Source organism: Clinocottus analis, unplaced genomic scaffold, assembly GCF_023055335.1.
Source record: "Clinocottus analis isolate CAN_PGR_092001 unplaced genomic scaffold, fCliAna1.0.p SCAF_22, whole genome shotgun sequence".
Classification (NCBI taxonomy): Eukaryota; Metazoa; Chordata; class Actinopteri; order Perciformes; family Cottidae; genus Clinocottus; species Clinocottus analis.
The window spans coordinates 4843087-4865156 of record NW_027175954.1 but is presented as its reverse complement, the minus strand read 5'-3'; the positions used below and the strand labels follow the sequence as shown (position 1 = coordinate 4865156).

The 22070-nt window shown below is 41.6% G+C and overlaps 1 protein-coding gene across 4 annotated transcripts in view; it reads right to left on the bottom strand.

Annotated features, from left to right (window-relative positions):
• Window positions 1-22070, bottom strand: part of inpp4b (inositol polyphosphate-4-phosphatase type II B) — a 114195-nt gene that overhangs the window by 80059 nt on the left and 12066 nt on the right. For 2 of the 4 annotated variants that reach the window (XM_068588802.1, XM_068588801.1), the window contains exons 3-4: window positions 18217-18335; window positions 12179-12295 (exon numbers count right to left, since the gene is read on the bottom strand). In XM_068588802.1, the coding sequence (XP_068444903.1) occupies window positions 12179-12295; window positions 18217-18335 (236 nt within the window). Of the gene's footprint in view, window positions 1-12178; window positions 12296-17301; window positions 17565-18216; window positions 18336-22070 lie in introns of those variants that run through there. The other 2 variants (XM_068588805.1, XM_068588803.1) reach the window with 2 other exon arrangements.

The window sequence follows — 22070 nt, the reverse complement described above, 5'->3', positions numbered from 1 at the left end:
ATTTTTACCAACCACAAAACATGTCGCTAAGCTCAACATCCTGTTTGTCACATCATCTCTGCTATCTTAGTTGGGGGGGGAAAACATTTCTCAAACAAACAATAGCTGAATAGAGCCTGTCATTTTGGGTACCGCAGACAACACAGGAGTTTGTGGGTGAGTTCCCTTACATTCCCGTGGATAGATTGGAATGTGCAGTTTGCAATTCCCTGCTCTTATGTAACAGCAAGAAGCTGGTAGCTCACCCCGAGGCCTGTAAGGCTACAGGCTACGCTGGGTGTCTCTCTCTCTCTCTCTCTCTCTCTCTCTCTCTCTCTCTCTCTCTCTCTCTCTCTCTCTCTCTCTCTCTCTCTTTCTCTCTCTTTCTCTCCTTTGCTTCCTTCCTTCCTCCCCAACACACACACACACACACACACACACACACACACACACACACAGTAATAGTACTATAATATGCTAGCTCATGCCTGAAGTGTTTGATAGCGCTCTTCTTCAGAGAGCAGGACTATAGGGGCTGTGAAAGTAAACAGCTCGGATCAAACCAACTCTTAGCTCCCTTTGAAGAGTGGGAGACAATTACGAAGATCAATGGTGCAGCCCAGAGGTGGTTAACAGCCTCGACAGGCAGACAGACAGGGATTGATGCCCCGTAATTTCGAGAGAGTGTGCTCCTCAATGGCTTCACTCTAAAGCCAAATCCGAGGTGCGCCACATCCCTGCTGAACATACATGTCGAAACACAGCGATCTCTGCCCAGAGGACACACAAACTGTACCTGGGCGCACTTCTCCCTCGGAGTGCAAGACTCAAATACCACAGTGTGGATTTTAATGCAATACATTTTGTTGAAGCAGATGGGGGTCAAAGCTCTGCGTGGGTGGACAGTTCTTCCTGCAACATTTTTTTCTGATAGACTGTGTTTTATTGCTGTTGTTTTCTCTATAGATAAATACTATATTGCATTGGTAGAATATAATGGTTTGTATGTGTGACTGTTCTTCTGTGTTATGTGAACGTTGTGTGTTTCCTTTGATATAATTTGCGCAGCGATAAAGACTGCAACAACAGACAGAAACACCACTCTACCACGAGTCATCTGTGAGAGTCAGTGCGTGTCATTCATGGTGCAAGAGGTGAGCCTCAAACTGCAGTTTAAAAGCTCTGGCAGCGTACACTCGTTCCTACTGTGTAGGAGTTTCTGAACCAGCTCCCCTGCACCTTCCTTTCCCTGTGGGATAACGCACAGCTCAGTTCGTACAGAACAGGGACCGCAATTTCAGACTGCTTGCACCACCTTGACTTGGTAAACAACAAGATGAAGCAAACAGTGGGTGAGGTGTTACAGCCGCAAGCAATTTCTGTTCCTGAGCACAACACCAGCCATATTAGATGTCTTAATGACATATTTGCCAGTTGATGTAGAACAACATCAACAAAATATCCTTTTGAACTAAATATACTGCTTATGTGAAAGTAGAATTTGTCCTTGGTGGCAATGATTGCAGATGAATAGATCCCGTGGTGTTGTTGTGTACACTCATGAATAGAACATTAGATAAAAAAGAAGAGATAAGATAAAAACAAATAAATTTGTATTTTGTGGAGAGGGAAGAAAATGCCTCTTCCATTGGGTGTATAGGGAGGGAGGCGGGTGGGGGGGACGATGTTGTCTGATTTCTGATTATCATACAATTCCATCTGCGCTAGATGAACAACAAAGCAGCGACAAGAACACTTCTGGCCCGCACTCATGTCCTCCAGGGTGAGGAGACGAGGAGAAAAGCCATGTGTCATTACCTCTATCAACAAAGCTAGAAGGCAGACTGCTGTACGAGCGGTGAAACTATCTAATGTTTGCACATGGCGATGTTTGGACAGATAGGGAAAATTACTGCCATAAAATGCTGTAGCAGATTTCTTTCAATTGACCAACTGTAGGGTTTTAATTGCACACAGCATAACTATACTGTACACTTGCACCCAGACACAGAAAAACGTGCACACTGTACAAGACACTGGCTGGCAAGCTCATCAGTGGCTCGGTTAGCAATGGAAAATAGCTGCCTTTACACACACACACACACACACACACACAGCCAACAAGCATCAGCACTTTCCACCAGTGCCTCTCAAAGGAAACCATTACACTGCAGAAACCCGCGGGAAGCCAGGCAGAAAGGGGATTTTCTCAAGCACTTTTTCTCTCTTCTTCTCTCAAAAAAAAAAAAAGAAAAGAAAGAACAAACTAACTTACAGTAAGCTACTTTTGCCAGAGAAAAAGAGATTACAGTCAGCCAAGCGTCTAAATCACCTGTGACCTGGTAATTCATTTGGCTGATAATCTGCTATTGCAGGTGACACTAACAATCGGCGATATGACAGGTAGAAAGGCGAGGGAGGCGGGTAGAGACGCAGGGGAGGTTTTAGAGAGAGATGGGTTGGGCTGATTGGTGAAGGAGATATTTGATTAAATTCTCAAATGAATAATGCATTATGAAATTGATCCAGACAAATCCCACCTTGAGGAGATTGGAGTAGGATTATACAGGGAAAGGTTTGGGAGAGGTTACGACAGAGAGGAGGTTTACTGGGAAGGTGCACTCCAGCATCTAGTGGTTACCTGCTGCTTGATCCATTTATATGCATGTCAGCTGCACGCGGATAAAATAGAACAAACTGTGAGTTACATGCACAGTAATAGCTTGTTGGAGATACAGCCCTTAAAGCAGGGGTGTCAAACATACGGCCCGCGGGCCAGTGGGTCCAGTGAGGGGGTCCAGTCTGACAGAAGAAAATTAGGTAGAAATTAGCAGAGCAGGGATTCAAACCTCTGATCCTCTGCTTGTGAGACGGACATGTAAACCATTGATCCACAGTCACACTTGATGTGAGCACTAATATTGTGTTGGAAGTCGTTAAAAATGGATCACGTCATGAAAAGGGCGTCACAAATGTGTCACAAAGCGAGGGAATCTGCAGGATAGAGCCCAGGCAGATAAACAGAAGGCTGATGTCTGAATTTTTGGTCTTTATGTTTCTAGTTAATTGTTGAAAAACCTTAAAATAGGGTTTATCGTCCAAAAACCCTCACCAATGATTTAAACATAGAAAAGTATTGTCGTTATTTATGCGTTATTATGCTGTGATTTTACTAGTCCGGCCCACTTGAGATCAAAATGGGCAGCATGTGGCCCCTTCAACTGAAAGGAGTTTGACACCCCTGCCTTAAAGGGTATTGCAGATGTCCAAAACTTTTCAATCGGTTGGCTTTGAGAAAAAAAAAAACAAGCTCAGTCTGTTTCTGTCCCCTCCTTATTTAATTGTTTATTTGTTCACAAAGTTGTTGTTTTATTTTTCAATTAAATGCATATGGACGTATTGCTGGCTTAAATGGAATGGCACTTTTTTTTGGTCTCAAATAATAAACAAACAGGACAAATTATTTTGTGGGCCTCCATTGGGTTTCAGATGGAGCTAATGGTCGTTTTCTTCTGTTTCCAATCTTTATGCTGAGCTAAGCTAAATTGCTGCTGGTTCCAGCTTCATAATGAACAGATAAACATGAGATCTTCTCATCTAACTCTTGGCAAGTGACTTAACAATTTCCCACAATGTTGAAGTATTTTTATTTTTTTGTTGATTTTTTAATTTTTTACTGTGAATATTGACTGTACTTCAGAAAGTGATTAATGTATACTAACATTGGTTAGTTATTTTGTTTGTGTGCATTGATTGTTTGACTTACTTATGGATGCTTGGTGCCCATTGTCTATCGGAAGTTTTCTAAATCACAGTATTACAAGATGGATGTCTGTAAATACTAATTAAAATACACTAATTAGTTGCCACTAAATCCAACAGTGTTCGCAGTCATACGTCCTTGTAACACTTTATTAAAAATAAAATGTTTACGAGTGTAGTTCACTTGTGTGAACTTGTGGCTTTACCCTGGAAAGAAAGGGCGTCTCTTCATGGCAACAGCACCAGACATCTGCTCAGCAGTTTTTATAAGTAATTAGCTCTCCTGCTTAGATTTAGTTGGTTGCTTTTAATGAGCTTGTACTATTCCACCAACTATTTAACGAATGACTGCTTTCACCCTCACAACAAAACCTAGAGTGCACTTCATTTCCAACAATTGTAAATATTCATTGGCGCAAAGAGCCACTTTATTGAAGTGCATGTCAACACATTGGGAGAAACAATGTGGGAAAACAAAGTAATTATCTGGTGCCTTACTACAGTAAATACAGTAAATATGAGTTTGAAGTATTGTCAGCAATGAAAAGTATATCATTACTGCGAAAAAGCACTTCAGAAGCTTCGGCTTTGTAAATAACCTGACATGTTATCCATGGCGTGTTATCCGCCACATGCAACGCAGCTAACAGCCGGTCCACCGGGGCTTTTCAGATGTCATGTGAGACACGTGTCGTGTTAACCTGACATGGCAGAGTGAGTACACAGTTGTCAATAAAAATGCTTCAGAGCGTTTAAACTTTCTATTCTCTGAGGTCAGGGACCATTTATTCCCACTAAATTGTCATGTCTGGCTCCAACACTTTTAACAAGTGTTTTTAATAAGAAAAGGCAGACAGAGCCGTGCTTCCAAAGCTTTGAGAGAAATCTCACCCTGTCTGTACAGTACCTCATGTTGAAGAAGCACTTTCATTATTCAATTCATTATTATGTCAAATGTATCTGTCTTATGAAAGGCAAATCCCATTCAGGTTTTGGAGGATTGCCATAAAGAATATATTTTGAATCCATAATATTAAAAGCTGCCATGGTGTCTTCACTGATGAGCATGATTTGCAGGCTGTGTTCACAAACAAGACAGACTTTACCCCTCTAATATCAACCTATTACCCATACATTTTCCAGCTCATGCACTTAACGCAAAATTCTCGTCCAGAGGTGTTTTACTCCTGCCAAAGAGAAAGCTTCACTAATTATCACAGAAGGTTGCACTCTCCTTTCTTGCCTGATGTTTTATCCTCTCACTTTTGCTTGTAATGGTGCATGAAACTCTGAGGCCATTGGCGACAATAATAGGAGCAGTGTTAAAAACAAAATTAGAGGCTTAGCAATCAAGTGAATAATTGGCATTGCTTTCAAAGCAAAGGAATTCCCGTTTAGAGATTGAAGTTGAAATGAAGAGTAATCTATTAAAACGGATTTTAAAAGAAAATGTGTGGTGCCCGATGCGTATTTATGCAGATAAAAGAGAGGCACTTCCTGGATATGGAAACGCAACTGGAAGTTCACAGAAGTGTAATTGTGCAATCCATCAAATGCACTCTTTGTTGCCTGCCTGGGTTGAATGTAAAATTAAATGCACATAGATGAGCATAAGTTATGGCCGGTTGGAACGGACAGAATGAGAGAGTGGCAAATGCAGAACCTCAGTGTTCAGTATATCATAATCACAGACGGTGCAGTTGCTGAATCTGACTTTCTCTCTCTCACACACACACACACAGACATACACACACACACCTCAAGTTCCCTCTGTTATGATTTTTCCTCACTTGCCGTCGTCATGATTGATTGACGAATGTCAAACCTCTCCCCGTTCAGGGAACTCACTCATCTTCGCTATGATTGGCAAAAGTCACCCCTCAGCTAACTTTACACAAACTGTTTAAAGAATAGACATTTCAGCCAGCTTGCTAATGAAAGATTTGTTATAATTGGTTATCACGCACATACTAACATCTTTAACCTGACCTAACATCTTTAATCTAGAATTATTGCACAGCCACCTATCTGCAGGAAAAGTTAAAAAGCAGCGCAGTCCTCATTTTCACCACTGTGGTGCTTAACCCCAAATCATTAACCCTCCACTTCACCAAAGGAGCTTCTTAGTGGCTAACGGATCAGACTATCAGGCTTATGCAGCCGGCGACTGTGGCTAAGGAGGTCGGGAGGGTCATCTATTTATCTCAGTCGGTGGTTTGATCCCCTTCAGCTAGAGAGTGAGACCCGAGACGCTCTTGATGGTCAGGCCTGAAGAATGAGGGGCGAAGTGAAAAACATATCTGTTAAAGTAAAGCACGACATAAGTACAGTTCATTTACCATTTATTGTGGTTACTAGGCAACTTGTGAGTGTGAAAGTGTGTTGTCGTGAAATTGTAGGCATGACCCTCCTCAAGGAAAGCACGGCTTTCAGTCAACACCCTGAATAGAAAATGGTCCAAAGAAATGCTATACATGTTAAATATGTATTTTTATAAACAGATTCCGATGCAAGTAGGTAGTTTCACAAAAGTGTGTCAACATTGCTCTGACGATACAAAGACAATGGCGTCATCCTGGAGGAGGCTGTGAATACATTTTTATTTATCTTGGGAAAGAAATCAAATAAATAAGGCAGGACACACTTATGTATTGATTTTCCTTGTGTCATTTAAATCTACTGTGTTGACATAATACTAATTGGACGAGAAGCTCTGCATCCATTAGGATGGCACGCATCCATTACAGCAGTAGCCCTGACAATAAAATAGAGGGGAAATGTTTCTGTACCTTGAAACAATTTGATATGTTCTGCATCGCAAGACTTCCAGCAAGCAACAAAGCGAGCGGCCACTGGTTTGAGTAATTCTAGTATTACCCACATGAACAGCAGTACTTTTCAGCACTTGTGACATTGGCTGACATTGCCACAGTCATGGTGAGGGAAGCAAAGTGGCCATCAGACAAGAGACGGTCCTTATCTGAGGACTCCTCTCGTAGGTTATCGCTGCTCAGCTGTCCACCCAATCACTACCAAGACCTTTCTTGGATATCTCTAAGATTGGTTCTTGTAAAAGTGTATTTCTCTGTTTGTGTGTGTGTGTGTTTTGTTGTGTGTACCCACTAGCCCTCTCTCACTGTCTGCTTCCATTGCCCCCCCCCCCCCTCCCCCCCCTCTTTTTGGCAGTAAACGCGCGCACTTACAGAAAATTCCCACTACACTGACACTCATCCAGCTAAAAGCAAGTGGCTATGCCAAAAATATGTCAAGTCACCACCTTTTACACATCATGATTATTGACAGGGCAGGATTAACTGAGGCTGGGATTCTTCATACTTCAGCAGTTCATAATTGGAGCGACAATTCACCATGGAACAGTGGCTGCTCAAACCGCCTCCTGAGATGTAGCTAATATTTGTCTAATAGTTCTGAAAAACGCAGACAACGGTATAAGAGACTCTGCAACAACCACAACATTGACATAATACATATATATGTGGTATGGAGTGACTAAAAAAGGAGTGCCTTTTCACTTTATATCTGTACATGCTTCGTTTCTGGAAAATATGTACGCTCAATCTAAAGCTAATAGATATCAAACTGAAGGAGACATTATTAAATCACCTATTTGCATAGCAATTTACTCCATAGACTCGCAAGTCAATTGGTGTTACAAATGTTGATGGATGGCTTCTGCAAAGGTATTGCCTGTAAAACAAATCGTTTTGCCAATCAAAATGATAAATTGTAGAATTGTCATCAACATTTTTCTGATGTAAAGTTGAAGATATTGTTGTGTAAAATTGTGGGATCGTTATTAAAGCTATCAAATTATTACAATGATGATGAGGGTCATACTTAATGTGTGGAAGGTCAACTGCTATATGGTCTGATTTCATTTTTAACAAGGCAGAATTTACCCATCAGGGAAAGTTTCAAAAAACACCTTTGACCCGTTATGAAAAGGGAAAAAAATACCTCATCCCACTCGTGTGTTGGGACCATCTCTCACACAACCTCTATCCAATTTTGGTAGTGTGTGAGTGCCTGTGTGTATGGCAAGGGGGTCAGCTGTTTGAGATAAATCTTTGATCAGTACTTTCTCCATTGCCCGCTGAATAAAAGACATCTTGCTCTGTCCCTTTAGTGCAGTGTGGCTGCATGTGTGCGTGTGCGTGTGTGTGTGTGCCTGTTTATCAGGCTGCTTTGTGGCGGCCAGAGGATGAAATGGCCATTATAGTAACACAGTAAAATCCCCCCTGCTTGTGTTTTATTTGATTGAATACATTTTATGGCGGCTTTATGGAAATGACCGGACATGCACCATTTTCCTGTTTTACTCAGATGAGGTCTTTTGTTTGTCACACTGCGGTGAGCATCACAGAAACCAATCGAAATCCTTCACCACAGCCAGTAATAAGAATGCAAAGTGAAAGCTGCATTACATGTTTATTCCAGGTTGCAGAAGGCAAAGACAGGATAAATGAGGCTGCGATTGGAGACAAGAGCTCTTCCAGAGGCAGCAGGCCGATCCCTAATATACCACAAGAAGACTCAGTAACAGGTCTTTACTGACCACAAACCACAGGCCTCTCATTAACAAGGTGCCTCCGAGTCTCTTCACAGAGGTAAGTGATCTCAAACCTGACGCAGCAAACACAAACAGATAATCTTATTTGCCCATTTCATATGCTCTTAACTTAAGGCTTTCTCAGACGAGCTCTGCCCTGACTACTGATGCATTTTAAAGATAACTGAGACTGGCTGCTGAGACCGCGAATGCTGTTTTATAAACTTGTTGAAAAAACTTCATGAAAATATGTTTTTGCTTATTTAAAACGTAATTAAATGTGTGCTTTCTTGCATGACAGCCAGAGATGTTTTTTTCTCCAATTCCTCCTTTCGAGACAAGATGTAGCAAATTAGTTATTTTTGAATCATCTTTTTGAAGTCATTATGTTTAAAGATTTGGTTGAGCTTAAAATATAATTTAGTGATCTCTGTGAAGCATGTCCCTTTCAGCTTTCAGAGTGAATACTTCTTGATTCAGTCATCACAATGTGAGCTGAAAGAGAATGTATTGCCTCTGGGAGCCATTCAAAGTGCAGTTGCAGGTAAGACATCAGTGACAAAGTAAGGCTAGCCTGTCATCCTTTGACAACTAGAGCTTGAAGGGGGGATCACTTACACCTGAGAGATATCTAACCCAGTCGTAGTCCTTCTCACACCTTCACTCCCTCACTTATCGTTCTCTCAGCCCTGTGCATGTTCTCAAATATTCATGACCATGCAGCCAGTGTCATCTTAGAATATCTAAATGGGAAGCCCAGGGCAGAAGGAAATCATCCTACTATGAAAGTCTCCGGTCCTCGACGAATGCTAAAGCAGTCATCCATAAACCTCGCTCCATCAGTTCCCTCCCCCTCACCGTGACAATTTCTTCGCTTCTTATTTCCACTCCAAAATTCTTATGGTGAATAGACATGGCATATCACACAAAATGGCAATTTGCAAAAAAAAAAAAAAAAACGTTTTAATAAATATGCAGCGAATCGGCTCGTGGCCAAACATCTGCTACTGGAGCTGAAAGTGGAATGTAAAACTTTTTGACAGCTGATTTGTAAAACACATATACACACACAAACACAGCAAATTTACTCAATGCTCTCTCTCTCTCTCTCTCTCTCTCTCTCTCTCTCTCTCTCTCTCTCTCTCTCTCTCTCTCTCTCCCCCCCCCCCTCCTCCCCCCCTCTCTTTTAAAAAGCTAAATTAAATGACTGAGCCTTGGCTGAGTGATTGCCGTTCTGCCACTTAAGAGGCCAGGCTGACGCATTGTGCCAGCTCATGTTCAGGGTCATGCCTGTGTCACTTAAAGACTCTCTAATGAGATCCAGACAAACACACTGTGCCCAGTTGAGCGTAGCCGAAAAATCCAAAAGCCAACCAGAGCATGAGAGCACTGGTGCCTGAGAAAGAATATATATATATATATATATATATATATATATATATATATATATATATATATATATATATATATATATATATATATTGCAAGGACACTACGTGAGGTCCACTAAAAGAAAGGGAGAGGGGACTTTGGTCATTTTTTAATGCATATAAAATGTTATAATCCAGCTATTTTATAGAAATGGTCACAGTCAATTGTTCAGCAACTCGTCTTTCAAAACTGTAGAGATGAGGGAAGCATTTGAAAGGCTCAACAGGACCGGTTGACCTGTCCTGTAAGGCTGGTTGAGCCTTAAGCTCTTATAGCCAAGCTCGAGTGTTGTGCATGAGTGATATTTTTGACAGACTGTGAGTGAGCTCCTGTCAGAGAGCCAGAGTGAGGGACAGGATGAAAGACAGAGACATTCAAAATCCCAACTTCTAAAGAAGTTAATAAAATATTCTATCCAGTGCCAGTACTTTACAGTAACCTTAGAAAGCACCAGCCTAGGTAAACTGACTTTCTTTAATAAAGCTGTTCATATAAACTTGAATTTAGGTTGTAAATATTTTACCAAGCACCAGTGAAATATCTCTATATTTAGGTATTAGCCTGCCGAGCCACATATTGTTTAATAAAACCTTTGGTGGCAACGCACAACACAACACAACACAAGAAACACCCCGAGGAAGGAGTTGTGGGATGAATGGAGAGTTTATACAGTGTTGAGCTCACATGGGTGTTGTTCAACATGAATATTCAATTCACACCTTAGAATAAACCATTGTGTTCCCATTTCAAGGAAATTCCATCTGGGATTAAGTTTATAGGTTGAATTCAAAGATGCAAATGATGACTATACAGTGAAACACATAAAAAGGTAATGCTATTCCAAAAAGTACATGGTGTGCTACACGGCAAAACTCAAGTAAAAGAGAAGGTAAACTGAACTACTCTACAATACAAAATGAGAATACGTTTGGCTACGTTTTCCATTCAATGTTGTTTCCTTTTTAAAATATAACATTCTTAACATGTGTTTCTCAAATAATGTGTGTGTTATCAATTAATTTCGAAGAATTAATGAACGATCTAATTTGTTGAATCTGCATTCAAGCAGACTCAGGAAACATGCTCAGAACCAATTTTTGCACATTTGGCCAACAACTCTATCCTGGCGAAGCGCGACATAATCTGGAAAAGAAACTGCAGGGTGAAACCATTACAAGTAGGATGGATATATTATGAACAGGTGGAGTTTATCTTGGCCTTGGATCAGACTCTGTCCTGTCTACAGGAGTTGCAAATATACATTAACCCAAATACAAAAATACTGGACACCAAACATACAGGACCAGATGATGTCCCTGTTTCAGATGGGATTACGTCTCCAGAGTCACAAATCACTCTGAAGTTATTTTAGAAGCTGTTCAGGCTACAACTACATAACCAAAACAATGTTTTTACCTCTGTAATTAAGAGCTCCTATTCAGTTATTCATATGTGGTGTAAATGGTGTTTGAGGTTCCTTCAAGAAAAGACAACATGTCCCCAGATGTTTGATGAAGCTCAGGATGTATTTTGAAGATGCTTCCTGTATGCTTAATGATTTCACACAGAATATGTCCAGAGTGGTATAACAGAATAACCTCTTCCTAGTTTAGTTGATCTCGGCTTGATATCTGGAGATTAAAGCGATGGATAAGATAGTCAGACTGTTTGAGTACAAGCTACAAAGAATAGGCATACTCTAAGAGCAAAAAGATAACTTATGCCAAAAATGTTAGTGCCACTTGCACTGGCACAGAATCAGATGCCTTAATGGGTATATTTCCACTGTAATGATGGCGTCCTCACCCATCGTAAAGCTCATGAGTGTTTCACAATACCTTATGCCAAATTAAGCTCTTGGCACCCAGGGTTGGGTAGGGTGCTTGATTAGGATCATGCACACACCCACACTTGAGAGGCTGATACATAGTCTGTTTTATATGTCAGAACCTGAGGGCCCGGACCATTCAGGGTTCTACGTCTGTCTCTCTTTCCCATTTTCACTAAAGTGCAGGCTGGTTTTCCCGCAGGATCAATGAGAATGATGGGCTGCCATGCTCAGTTGCTCATCGAAGGCTGTGCACTATTTCCCTTTAAAACTCAACTCAAGTCTTTGTCTGAGACTGCTTCCAATGGATGATTAGTTAGAGAATAGTATAATTCGTTGACTGCTGTAAACCAACAAACAACTTGTTGCACCTCATGCAGGACAAATATAAACATAATGAGATTCTGCTGCAGACTTTTCACAACGTTTTATGTTTGTTCTTTGTAAAGTTTAAAGCTCATGCTGCACTACACATGTGGGAAGACTGCTTCACGGCTGGCTTTGAACATACTCATTATCATCATCTCATTCTCTCTCACACGCACACGCAGATTTTCAAAATGCAAACGTCTAACAAACACACAGAAACACAACAACTGTTCACTCACTGATTCCTGGCTCTTGTCCTTTGCATCATACACAGTTAGCTTGACTAGTGTCTCCGGGCTAGCAGGATACTCTGAAGGGAAGGTCACCCCTGTCAGAAACAGCGGGTCTTTGTTCGCCTGTCAGAGAGAGGGACAACACAGAAACAGGGTGAGACATGTGTGTGTGCATGTGTGGTGGTGTGTAGTCTTATATGCACATTTGCACTGCAAAAAAAAAAAAGAAGAAGAAGCAGCAAGCCGAAGGGATAAAAGGAGGGAGGAAGACTCGGGTGGGTGAATGAACCAAACAGCTGGGCTCAGTCCATCCTCCTCCGACTCACGGCATCTCTCCCCACTCCTCTCGGCTCCCCAGCTGCCCCTGCTGCCTCGCTTGGGCACAAAAAAAGGAGAAGATAGAGCTCACCCTGATGGGTTTACCTGGAGCTCTGGCATAACTACAGTGTCCCAACCGAGGCTGCAGGTCGGGGGCAACAAGTCTGGTGGGGTAAATTGGCACAGTGCTGGCAATGGGTTTAAACCAGTGTATCCAGCGGCCAGTGTTGGGTCTTCAAACATACCAGAAAGCTGTATGGCATTAGCAAATAAATACCCACGAGCACTCAGCACCTCTGACGTCCATGTCTTTTGAACTGCATGGCTTGTTTTGCCACGGCCTTCAAATACCTTGCTTTCCCTACACTGTAAAAAAAAAAAAGTGTCTTTACGAAGTTGTTACTGATATTTAAATTAAATGTAAAACCTTCTGTAAAATCAGTGCAATGCTAGCAGAGGGAGGACCTGCATGTCACCTGTTTCACTTGTTAGAAGGAATGTTTTTGTCAAACAGGAGAGAGCATCATGAAATGAGGCAGGTTTCTCTGCCAGTCTCTCGATATTGTGCCACAAACAATCTTGTAACAAAAAGTGTTGCTGTGCCTTTATGCCTTTATTTGAAAAACAGGGAGCTGGTGAACCTTTTCCGGTCTCTCACAATCAAAATGCCCGCCCAACATAAAGTACGAATGGATTTTATTTTACTTTTGATCTTCAATACATCTTAATATAGATTCTATCGCACCAGGAGCTGAGGGGATTTCCTAGGAAGTTTCAAGGATTGTTTAGTAATTTGGTGTTTTCTACATTTAAAGTAATTCAAAGCACTTTGTGTTTACACTGGGGGCTTCCTCTTCATCTGCTCCGATCTGATGGGCGTTTATAGAATGCGGCCCTCTGAGACCGTGTGGGGACAGACTGGGGAGCGGCAATGAGGCCGACATAGACACACTGGCAGACGCATCACACCCTCCAGTTAACAAAACAAACTGCTGTAAATAACTTAAGGTTGGCCATTAAGGTTGAAGTCCATATTCTGGCACGTGTGCACAGTAATGTACTCATGTAAAACTAAAATGTCAATGTCAATAACTTATTTTATGAATGTATTTTTATTTCAACATAGATTTGCTCGGAATTTTTTTATTTGGACAATGTTTTTGGAATATTACATATATCATTAAAATTAGTATTTGACCTGACAACACTGTGCTCAGGTGCAAACGCACCTTGTACCATTTCATGGCAACATTTGTCTCTCGTCAGTTAAGCCTAGTAAGCAACCACCCAGCAGCCACCAACAGGTTAAATCCATCATTTAAATATAAAATTTTATATATATATATATACATATATATATATTACAGTTTGACTTTTGACTTTTTGCATGGTTAACTATTAACATCCTGACTGCAAGCACTGTATCAGGAGAACTCAATGCTGAATGTCAAAATGTCAGCAACAGCATCAGGTCATATATTTACATTGTTACAGTCAAAGTGAGTAACATCTTATCTGCATTGGTAAACATGTTTTCAAAGTTATTGTCAGAACTGCAATGGTATTATTAAGTAAATTGGTTTTCAGTATTGGCAAGTACCCAGATGAAGTATGCGTACTTGGCCAGAAAAAAAGTGGCATTGGCATCACTAATTGAAATGTTATTTCTCGCACATCATTTGGTCCAACTACTCTCCAAACCACAACTAAATGTTAATATTACATTTTTTGATACTTTTTGATATGTTTTGATTATGTAGGTTAACGGTTTAGAGTCAGTGCTCAGGTGTTAGTCTTGCCTCCACATGAACTGATTATTGAATCGAAAGGCTTCAACACTGCATCAGTTATTTGGATGGACAAAACAAATGCAAAATGAAAGGCTAGTCCGCATAATTGCAGCCAGTGTCCAACTGGCTGCAAGTTGGACACTGGCTGCAAAGTCCAAAAATCTACATTGGTGAATAAAATAAAGCTTAAGAGACCTACTTTAGTACAAACTCTTGTCACTCCAACACATAAGTTGATTGTTGATCCTCCCTGACCATTGTCCCGGCCCTGACATTATCTAGCTTGCTACCTGGCTTGATTACCAGTACCACCAGTACCACAGAGGGGAATTTCTCTCTAACCCCAAATGTGGCGGAGCATTGTTAGAGCAGATCAACTTAAAGCTAAAAAAAAAAGAAGATTCTGGTGAAAGTTCAGTTAAAAGAACAACAGAAAAGTGAAGCTTCAAAGAAGGGGGCGAGATTGTATTTTTTTGGAAAGCAATGGTAATACAATAGTAGGTACTCGACAAATAGGACCTGCTCAGTTTTATGGCCGGCTGAAAAATATTTCGGCTGGAGAATTTGTTCAGCTTAAGTTATTTTGGGACCTGAACTACAGCTCAGGTAGGACTGACACCAACAAGCCTCCAATCCTTTGCTACAAAAAGGAATGTCGGGAGAATTGGGAGCCAATGCGTGAAGCGCGCTAAAAACAGCACTGTTCACACAAAGGCAGAATTGTGTTCAACTGCACACACAGACACACACCCACGGAGGGAATACACAGACACACCACCTCGCCGCATCACTAACCCGGCTGATCCTTTAGAAATCACCCATGCACCGAGGGAGGGGTAATAAAACAAGTCTATCGCTTCTTGTTTCAGCCTCTGTGGACATGGTAATGCAAGCCTTGATGCCCAGTGCCATTTTGCCGGTGGGCCACGAAGCTTTGTGGTTTGTGTACGCCAACATCCTGAAACACACAGCCCGATTCAGCACGGCGGGTGCAGACACAGTGGAACCGTTGCACCGCTTTGAGCTTAGTGCAAAGCTGGATATATACCAGTACTGTACACTGACAAAAAGACAGACAGAGCCATTATACTCAAGAATGTGCAGGTAGCGACACACACATACACAAGCCCTTACACTTGCCTCCCTGGCACACTGAATAGGCCTCATTCACACTTACCAGCATGGTTGGCAGCCTCAGCTGTGGCTGAATCTTCTTAGCGCTACTGATGGGCTGAGATGAGCTAAAGTGGTAAGCCTGTCTCCATCTATGCAGAGAAGTAAGCCAGTCTGTCATACAAGTGGTCAACATATGCTCTGGGAAACAGCTGCCCCTCGCCTGTCTTTTTGTTTGGGTCGCAAACCTCAGTGGAATGGCCAATTTAGGCCATTAGAGGGTATGTGTGTGTGTGTGTGTGTGTGTGTGTGTGTGTGTGTGTGTGTGTGTGTGTGTGTGTGTGCATGTCAGATTGGATTGGGTTGTGCACTCACACACACACACAGGCAGACTAGACTTTCTGAACTCGTTCCAGACAGGGGGTTCTTCGCTTGACTAGCATGACATCAAAGGCTGCTCTATCCCTTGGCTTTGCATGATGTCAAATCCCCTCAAGCATTACCACCCCTGGACCCATTGCCCATGTTTTAGGAATGGGATTTTCCTACAAGATGCTAGATAGCAGTTTTGTGTCTCCAAGCTTCAAATACTATTTGTCAAAGACATTTCCTGTTGCACTTTAAAGAGATTTGGAGGGCTTTAGATTTTCTTCTTTGCTTGTCACTGGTCCTTTCTGTTTTACTAACAGTAGATCAAGATACAGTACTTACGTTGAGACATAGACTCGGTCTGTGGAGATGAAAAAGGGCCTGCCTTTTGTGAAAATATAGCACCGTAATCCAGTTTCAAACCAGACAGTGAAGCAATACTACGGAGTACAAAATATCTGCTAATGTTAACAATGCACTATTTGGGAAACTTGTGTTCAAGAAATTAATGCACTTTACTGTTTTTGTAACAATAATAACACCATATATCAAATGTATTCAATATTAGTAATCATAATAAGTGTATAAGTATAGCTTTATTTTGTCGGATCACACTACTCCTAACACAAGCCAACAGAGTGTTTTATGTTTTAGTACAGTAGCTGTTAGTAAGACAAATTTAGAGGCAGTGCATTCTCTTGAACCGCCTTTTTAATACACAACACCTGGAGAGGTCATTTTACTAAAGAGCAGTAAATTCCAGATCCAATGTGATTAATGCCATCCTGTTCTTTTTACCTGACCCCTGACTAGTGATTCATGGTTTGAGTGAAAAGGGCTTGTTCCGTCATTTATCTTCTAAATTAAACGATTATATCATACACAGCATGGGGTCCTGATAATACGCTGATCACATGCTGAAGCTTCTATGCAACAAAGACTCCAATCAGAAAAAAAAAGCAAAAGCCGGTGGCAGCTGTTGAGAGCAGGCATCCCGGGAATGTGACAACCAGGAGAAACACAAATGGCAGTTGAGCCGTTTTCAGAGGCATTATTCACACACAGTGGGGCTCTGCACATGCACACGCACGCACACACACACACACGCACACACACACACGCACACACACACATCCACCTTTGCCACACAGGTTAATGAACATCTGCTGCTGTACTTTTCATAAGATGTATTAGTATGAAACCCTGCTGGTTACCACTGTCCGGACAAGTGACCTCTTTTCCTCTCAACGACACACTTACACTACATTCAAGGAGGATTTCAAAGTCAAATTTCATATTTTCAATGTGGTGCTGTTTCTGGGTCAAAATAACTCTCATATTACTCAGATTGATCTGATTTCTGTGTGGCATGCTAAATATACTTGTATGTGTTATGGCAAGTATCTTCATTTATATTACGCTATCCACAAGAACAACATTATCATATGGCAAAGAAAACCCCTTGACAACCTTAAAAGTTTCTTATGAGGCAGCAAACTTTAAAACAGATTTGGAGAAATACACAAACTGCGCACATACCCGTTTTTTGTGAAGACGAAAGCAGTCCATATCCTCAGATCCTACTCAAAATCCTGAACATTACAGCCATGAAATCAAAGCTCCAGCGGCACTCAGAGTGTCTGCAGAGCTGGCTGAGCCAGCATACAGTATCCTACCACATCCTGTGTTCCTACACATACATGCTCGAACACACACACACACACACACACATGCACACACACGCACACACACTGCTGTTCCCTTGACAGGACTGAGGGGGAAAAGCGATCCAAATGCAGTCTTTGAAAGAGACGGTTCTACATATTTAGCTTCACTGGATTAGCAGGAAAATAAAATGTGCCAGGAAAGTTTCCCCTCATATGAGGAGAGAAGAAGAAATTGTGTGTGCGTGTCGATATATATGTGCTTGTGTGTGTAAGTGGGTGTTCCATAGTGGGACAGGGGGCAGCTGTTGCCGCCCAAAAAAAAACAACCTTGTGTGACAGTTGCCTTGGCAGTAGCACTGTCAGACTGAGGGTGATAAAAGAAGTATTTAAGATGTTAAAGCCCACAAAACACTCTCACTGTATGGAACTACCCCACCATGAAACCTCAGAACACAGACTGTACATATTAAGGGGTGATACTGATTGAGAGCCAGATGTCAACTCTTTCAGATGTCTGGACTGTCACAGGAAATCGAGTAAAAGCTCATTGTCTCTTCCTACTTGATGAGTCAGAAGGGGAGAGAAAAAGGTTGAGAAAAAGGAGGGCAGAGTATTGGAAGGAACACCAACCAGGACCCAGCGACCCAGCGAAGAACAAACATCTAAAGGTCGGAGAGAGTCAGAGAGAGGATTCTGCATGTATGCATCTGTGCAAGGGTGTGTGTGTGAGTGAGAGAGTGTGTGTGTGTGTGTGTGTTTGTGTGTGTGTGTGTGTGTGCGGCCTTACCTCCACTATCTCTGTGCAGGCATGAGAGACGAGGTGCTGCTTGTGGGGATCTATGACAGCCACCTGGACCAAAGCATTGGGCTTCCTGTCACTGCCTGAGGCCACCAGATCATTACAGGCTACAAAGAGACGATGGAGGGAGGAGAGGATGGAAGGAGAAGAGGAAGAAAATCAAGATGAAGTCATACAAATCACAACACAGAGGGTTGAGAATGTGACAACCAATAAGAAAGAAACAAGTTAAATAAACAGAAAAGAGGCTAAGGTAGAGGATTTATGAATATCACCCGTCACATTAGATGTCACATGTATGAAATTAATAAAATAGATATATTGAAATACAAAATTGTTGCCTTAGCAGTTGATTAAAATGGCAGTAAAATTTCCCCCTGAAAGAGAGATATCAGTTTTATTAGGGCTTTTCTTTCCAACAACAAAAGCAGCTTGTCGCTTCCATGGACACGAAAGACTTTGCATCCCACAATTCCTTTATAGGGAACCAACGCTTCCTGGTTACAAATAGAAACTCCCCTAACAAGATAACACTCGCTGATCCCATCACAACTGTACCAATGCATCCTTGTTATCTCCTAAAAGTAACTTATACAGGCGTAAAGGTGCACTTTCAATTACAACAACAAAAATGCTTGATCTTTTACTGAACCTTGTGCAGGGAAAATGTGAATTTCTGTGGATAGTTTTAAAATTTTGACTCCTCTGTTCACATGTGCTTCACATAGAAGGCCGATAAAAACATCCAGCCTCATACTGAGTAAATTAGACCATATGGCCCTGAATTTATGTATTAATGAACATTTGTATGCACTCGAGGAGGGTAATGACAGATTTGTGCTCAGTAACCTCCTTGGATCCTGGCCAAGCGCTGCATTATATCTACCCAGCACAGTTCTGGCATGTAAACAGAAATTGATCTTGTCCCAATGCCTGGTCAGTTTAACACATTACTCTGCAAAATAAAGTCTGGATAATAATACTCGGTGGGTGAAATCCCATCAAGAAAACAACAGCAAGGGCAGAAGATTGCCTTTTTGTGTGAAGCTGCATCTTCATGGGCTTGATTCTAAGGTTAAAGTAACTGAACAGTTACTAGAGATAAAAAAAAAAAGGGTTTCTTGCGGAAGGAATGTTTAAAGGGTGTGAAGAGCGAGAATAAAGTTGCAGAAAGAAATGAAGGGTTCAGTAGCAGGACACCAAAAGAATGTCGACCTTTCTTTCCTCAGGTGGTGTATCTGACTCGCTCTGACGTGTCAGGGAAGGACATGAGAACATTTGCTTTGTAAAGAGTTTCTTTCACAATGCGCACATGGATTTAAAATTGTACCTCACAGTAAGATGAACATGGATAATACAGTACACAGCAGAAGGCTCCGATCAGACCGGGAACATTTCATTAATCCGCTGCAGTTTTTTTGTAATTGTTTTGAAGGAGGATGAAGGGTTTGCAGTACACAGAAACCCCCTCGGGTTGAAAAACTCAAAGCTCCTGACGTCAACAGCGTTTTTTTCCTTCTCATTGTCCAATCCGATTCCCCCTCTGTGGTGACTGTTGCTGCATAAGCAGAGGTTATGTGAGGTGTGTGACTTCAGAGGTATGTGACTTCCCCGAGCGTCGTTATCGTGATCTGAACAGAAAAAGAGCAGGCCTGCTTGCAAACACGGCGCGATACTTGATATTTTGGGGAAGTCATTTTTATTAATTCAAACTGCATTATTCACTATTAGGGAGCCCCTATTTTGTGGTTGCTAAGCAACAATAATAAAAAAAAAATGACGCAGCAAAACTGTTTGGGCACATTCAAAAAAAAACAGACAGTGTGCCTCACGTGTTCAACCTGCAAAATATGCTCCGTCTGAGGCCGAGGGGGTCCTTTGTGCGCACACACACAGGCACGCGCATAGCGCACGCACGCACGCACGCACGCACGCACGCACGCACGCACGCACGCACGCACATACACGCACGCACACACACGCACATACGCACGCACACAGACCTATTGTAACACTAAGAAGGAACCATTTTCCCAAATTACTGGTATACTGATTGTACTGTCGAGGTGACTGTCCTTGGCTTCATTTGTCAACAGCAACACAAACAAAGCAAAGATTTAATGAGAATTTGTCACACACGTGTCTGCAAGAAAGCAGAGGAATAAAAGATGCTTTCAACCAAATTCAAAGCTTTCTTCGTAATCTGCGACTTTACGATTCCTTTTCAACCTAGTTTATGGGAAACTGAACACAGCAATCAAAAACAACAGAGAAATATTTGTTTGAAGGTTGGCTGACACACTGTAAAATATTCAAAAGGGTTCAATGAAATATACTTTTTGTATAGCCATTTATAAAACATATGAAAAGATGTGTGAAATTGTGTTATGTTTCACAAAGAACAACTATTGGGAGATTTAGATAAAGTTAACGGAGCGTCAAGAGTGACGATGATTTTTTATTTTTTTTAAAATTGGTCAGGATCTAAACCAAAAGGCGTCTGTTACATCTATTACATTCAAACCATGTGACAACTGCATAAGACTAAAGCCCATTCCATTTCTAATTCTCGAGGGTTTGTCTGGTAATGAGCCTACTTAAGAATAATCCAAATAAAACATCTCATTTTGTGATACTGAATTGAAAAGTGCTTTATTGAAGCCATTAACAACTGTCTCTACATTTTCGGGTTAAGCCTCAGCTTTATCTAAGGATTGGTAAAAGAGTCTGGGAATAAGGAGCACCGCCACAGCAGGGGAGCATACAGTGAATCACAAAGGGAATAACTTGGTTTAAATGGACTTCAGTGCGTTCCAGCCATTACAAGACAGAGCTAGAAACATGCAATACTAATGCTGCTCTGCTACTGATACAAAAAGAGGGGAAGGCTGTCAGAAGAAACTCATTTTTTACCCCGATTTTTTCGGTATTGTAGGTTTTTATATTTAATGGATTTATTGCCCATATAAGCGTTTTTTATAGCAATAACATTTTACTTTGTCATAAAGATTACGATCCATTAGCTCTGGCATCTAGGTTTTCTGTACCAAGGTTGAAAACCATCGGTGATTTAAATCGTGGCCGTCTCATCAGTTTGATTTTACCTTGGATGCCCCGGCTGTAAAGCAGCGTGACTGCACCGTGTAAGATTTAAAACCACTCAGAGTCCTCAGAACCGAGATTAAGAAGCATTGATCGACATCGTGTGTGTTCCAAGCGTCGGACACAGGGCGATGTGGCCTTCTCAGCTGCTGCTGCACCCCCCCTCTGGAACGCCCTCCCCATCCGTCAGGCTCCCACCCTTCTATCATTTAAGCGAGCCCTCAAAACACACCTTTTCCAACTCGCTTTCACTTGATGAACCCCTGCACCTACATACCGCCATGCCCCACGCAGCCTCTTCTGTTTACTTCCCCTTATTTCTTTATTACCTCAAATGTTCTGTTTGTTTTGTTTGCTCTTGTCTTCCCGTTCCTGTTCTGTTCCGTTTGTCATTGTCTCTTGTGTAAAGTGTCTTTGTGTATGGTGAAAAGCGTAAAAGTTGAAACTATTATCATAATTATTGTTCCCACAAAACCAGTGGGGGAGAAAGAAAGAGAATAAACTAAATGAAAGAGAACAAACTAAACATTAATGAAGTTGACGTGATCCGGTGACTGTATGTGTTTGTATAGTATATAATGTATATCTTACTGCACGTTTATAATTTGTGTGAGATTAGCTGCAATGAACCCGCTGATGACCAGTGGATTTATATAAACGACCCTCCGCTGTGTGCATGTTTCTGGAGGCCACACACCACTGAGTGATGAGACATGTGTCCTTTGCAAAGTGTGCATTAA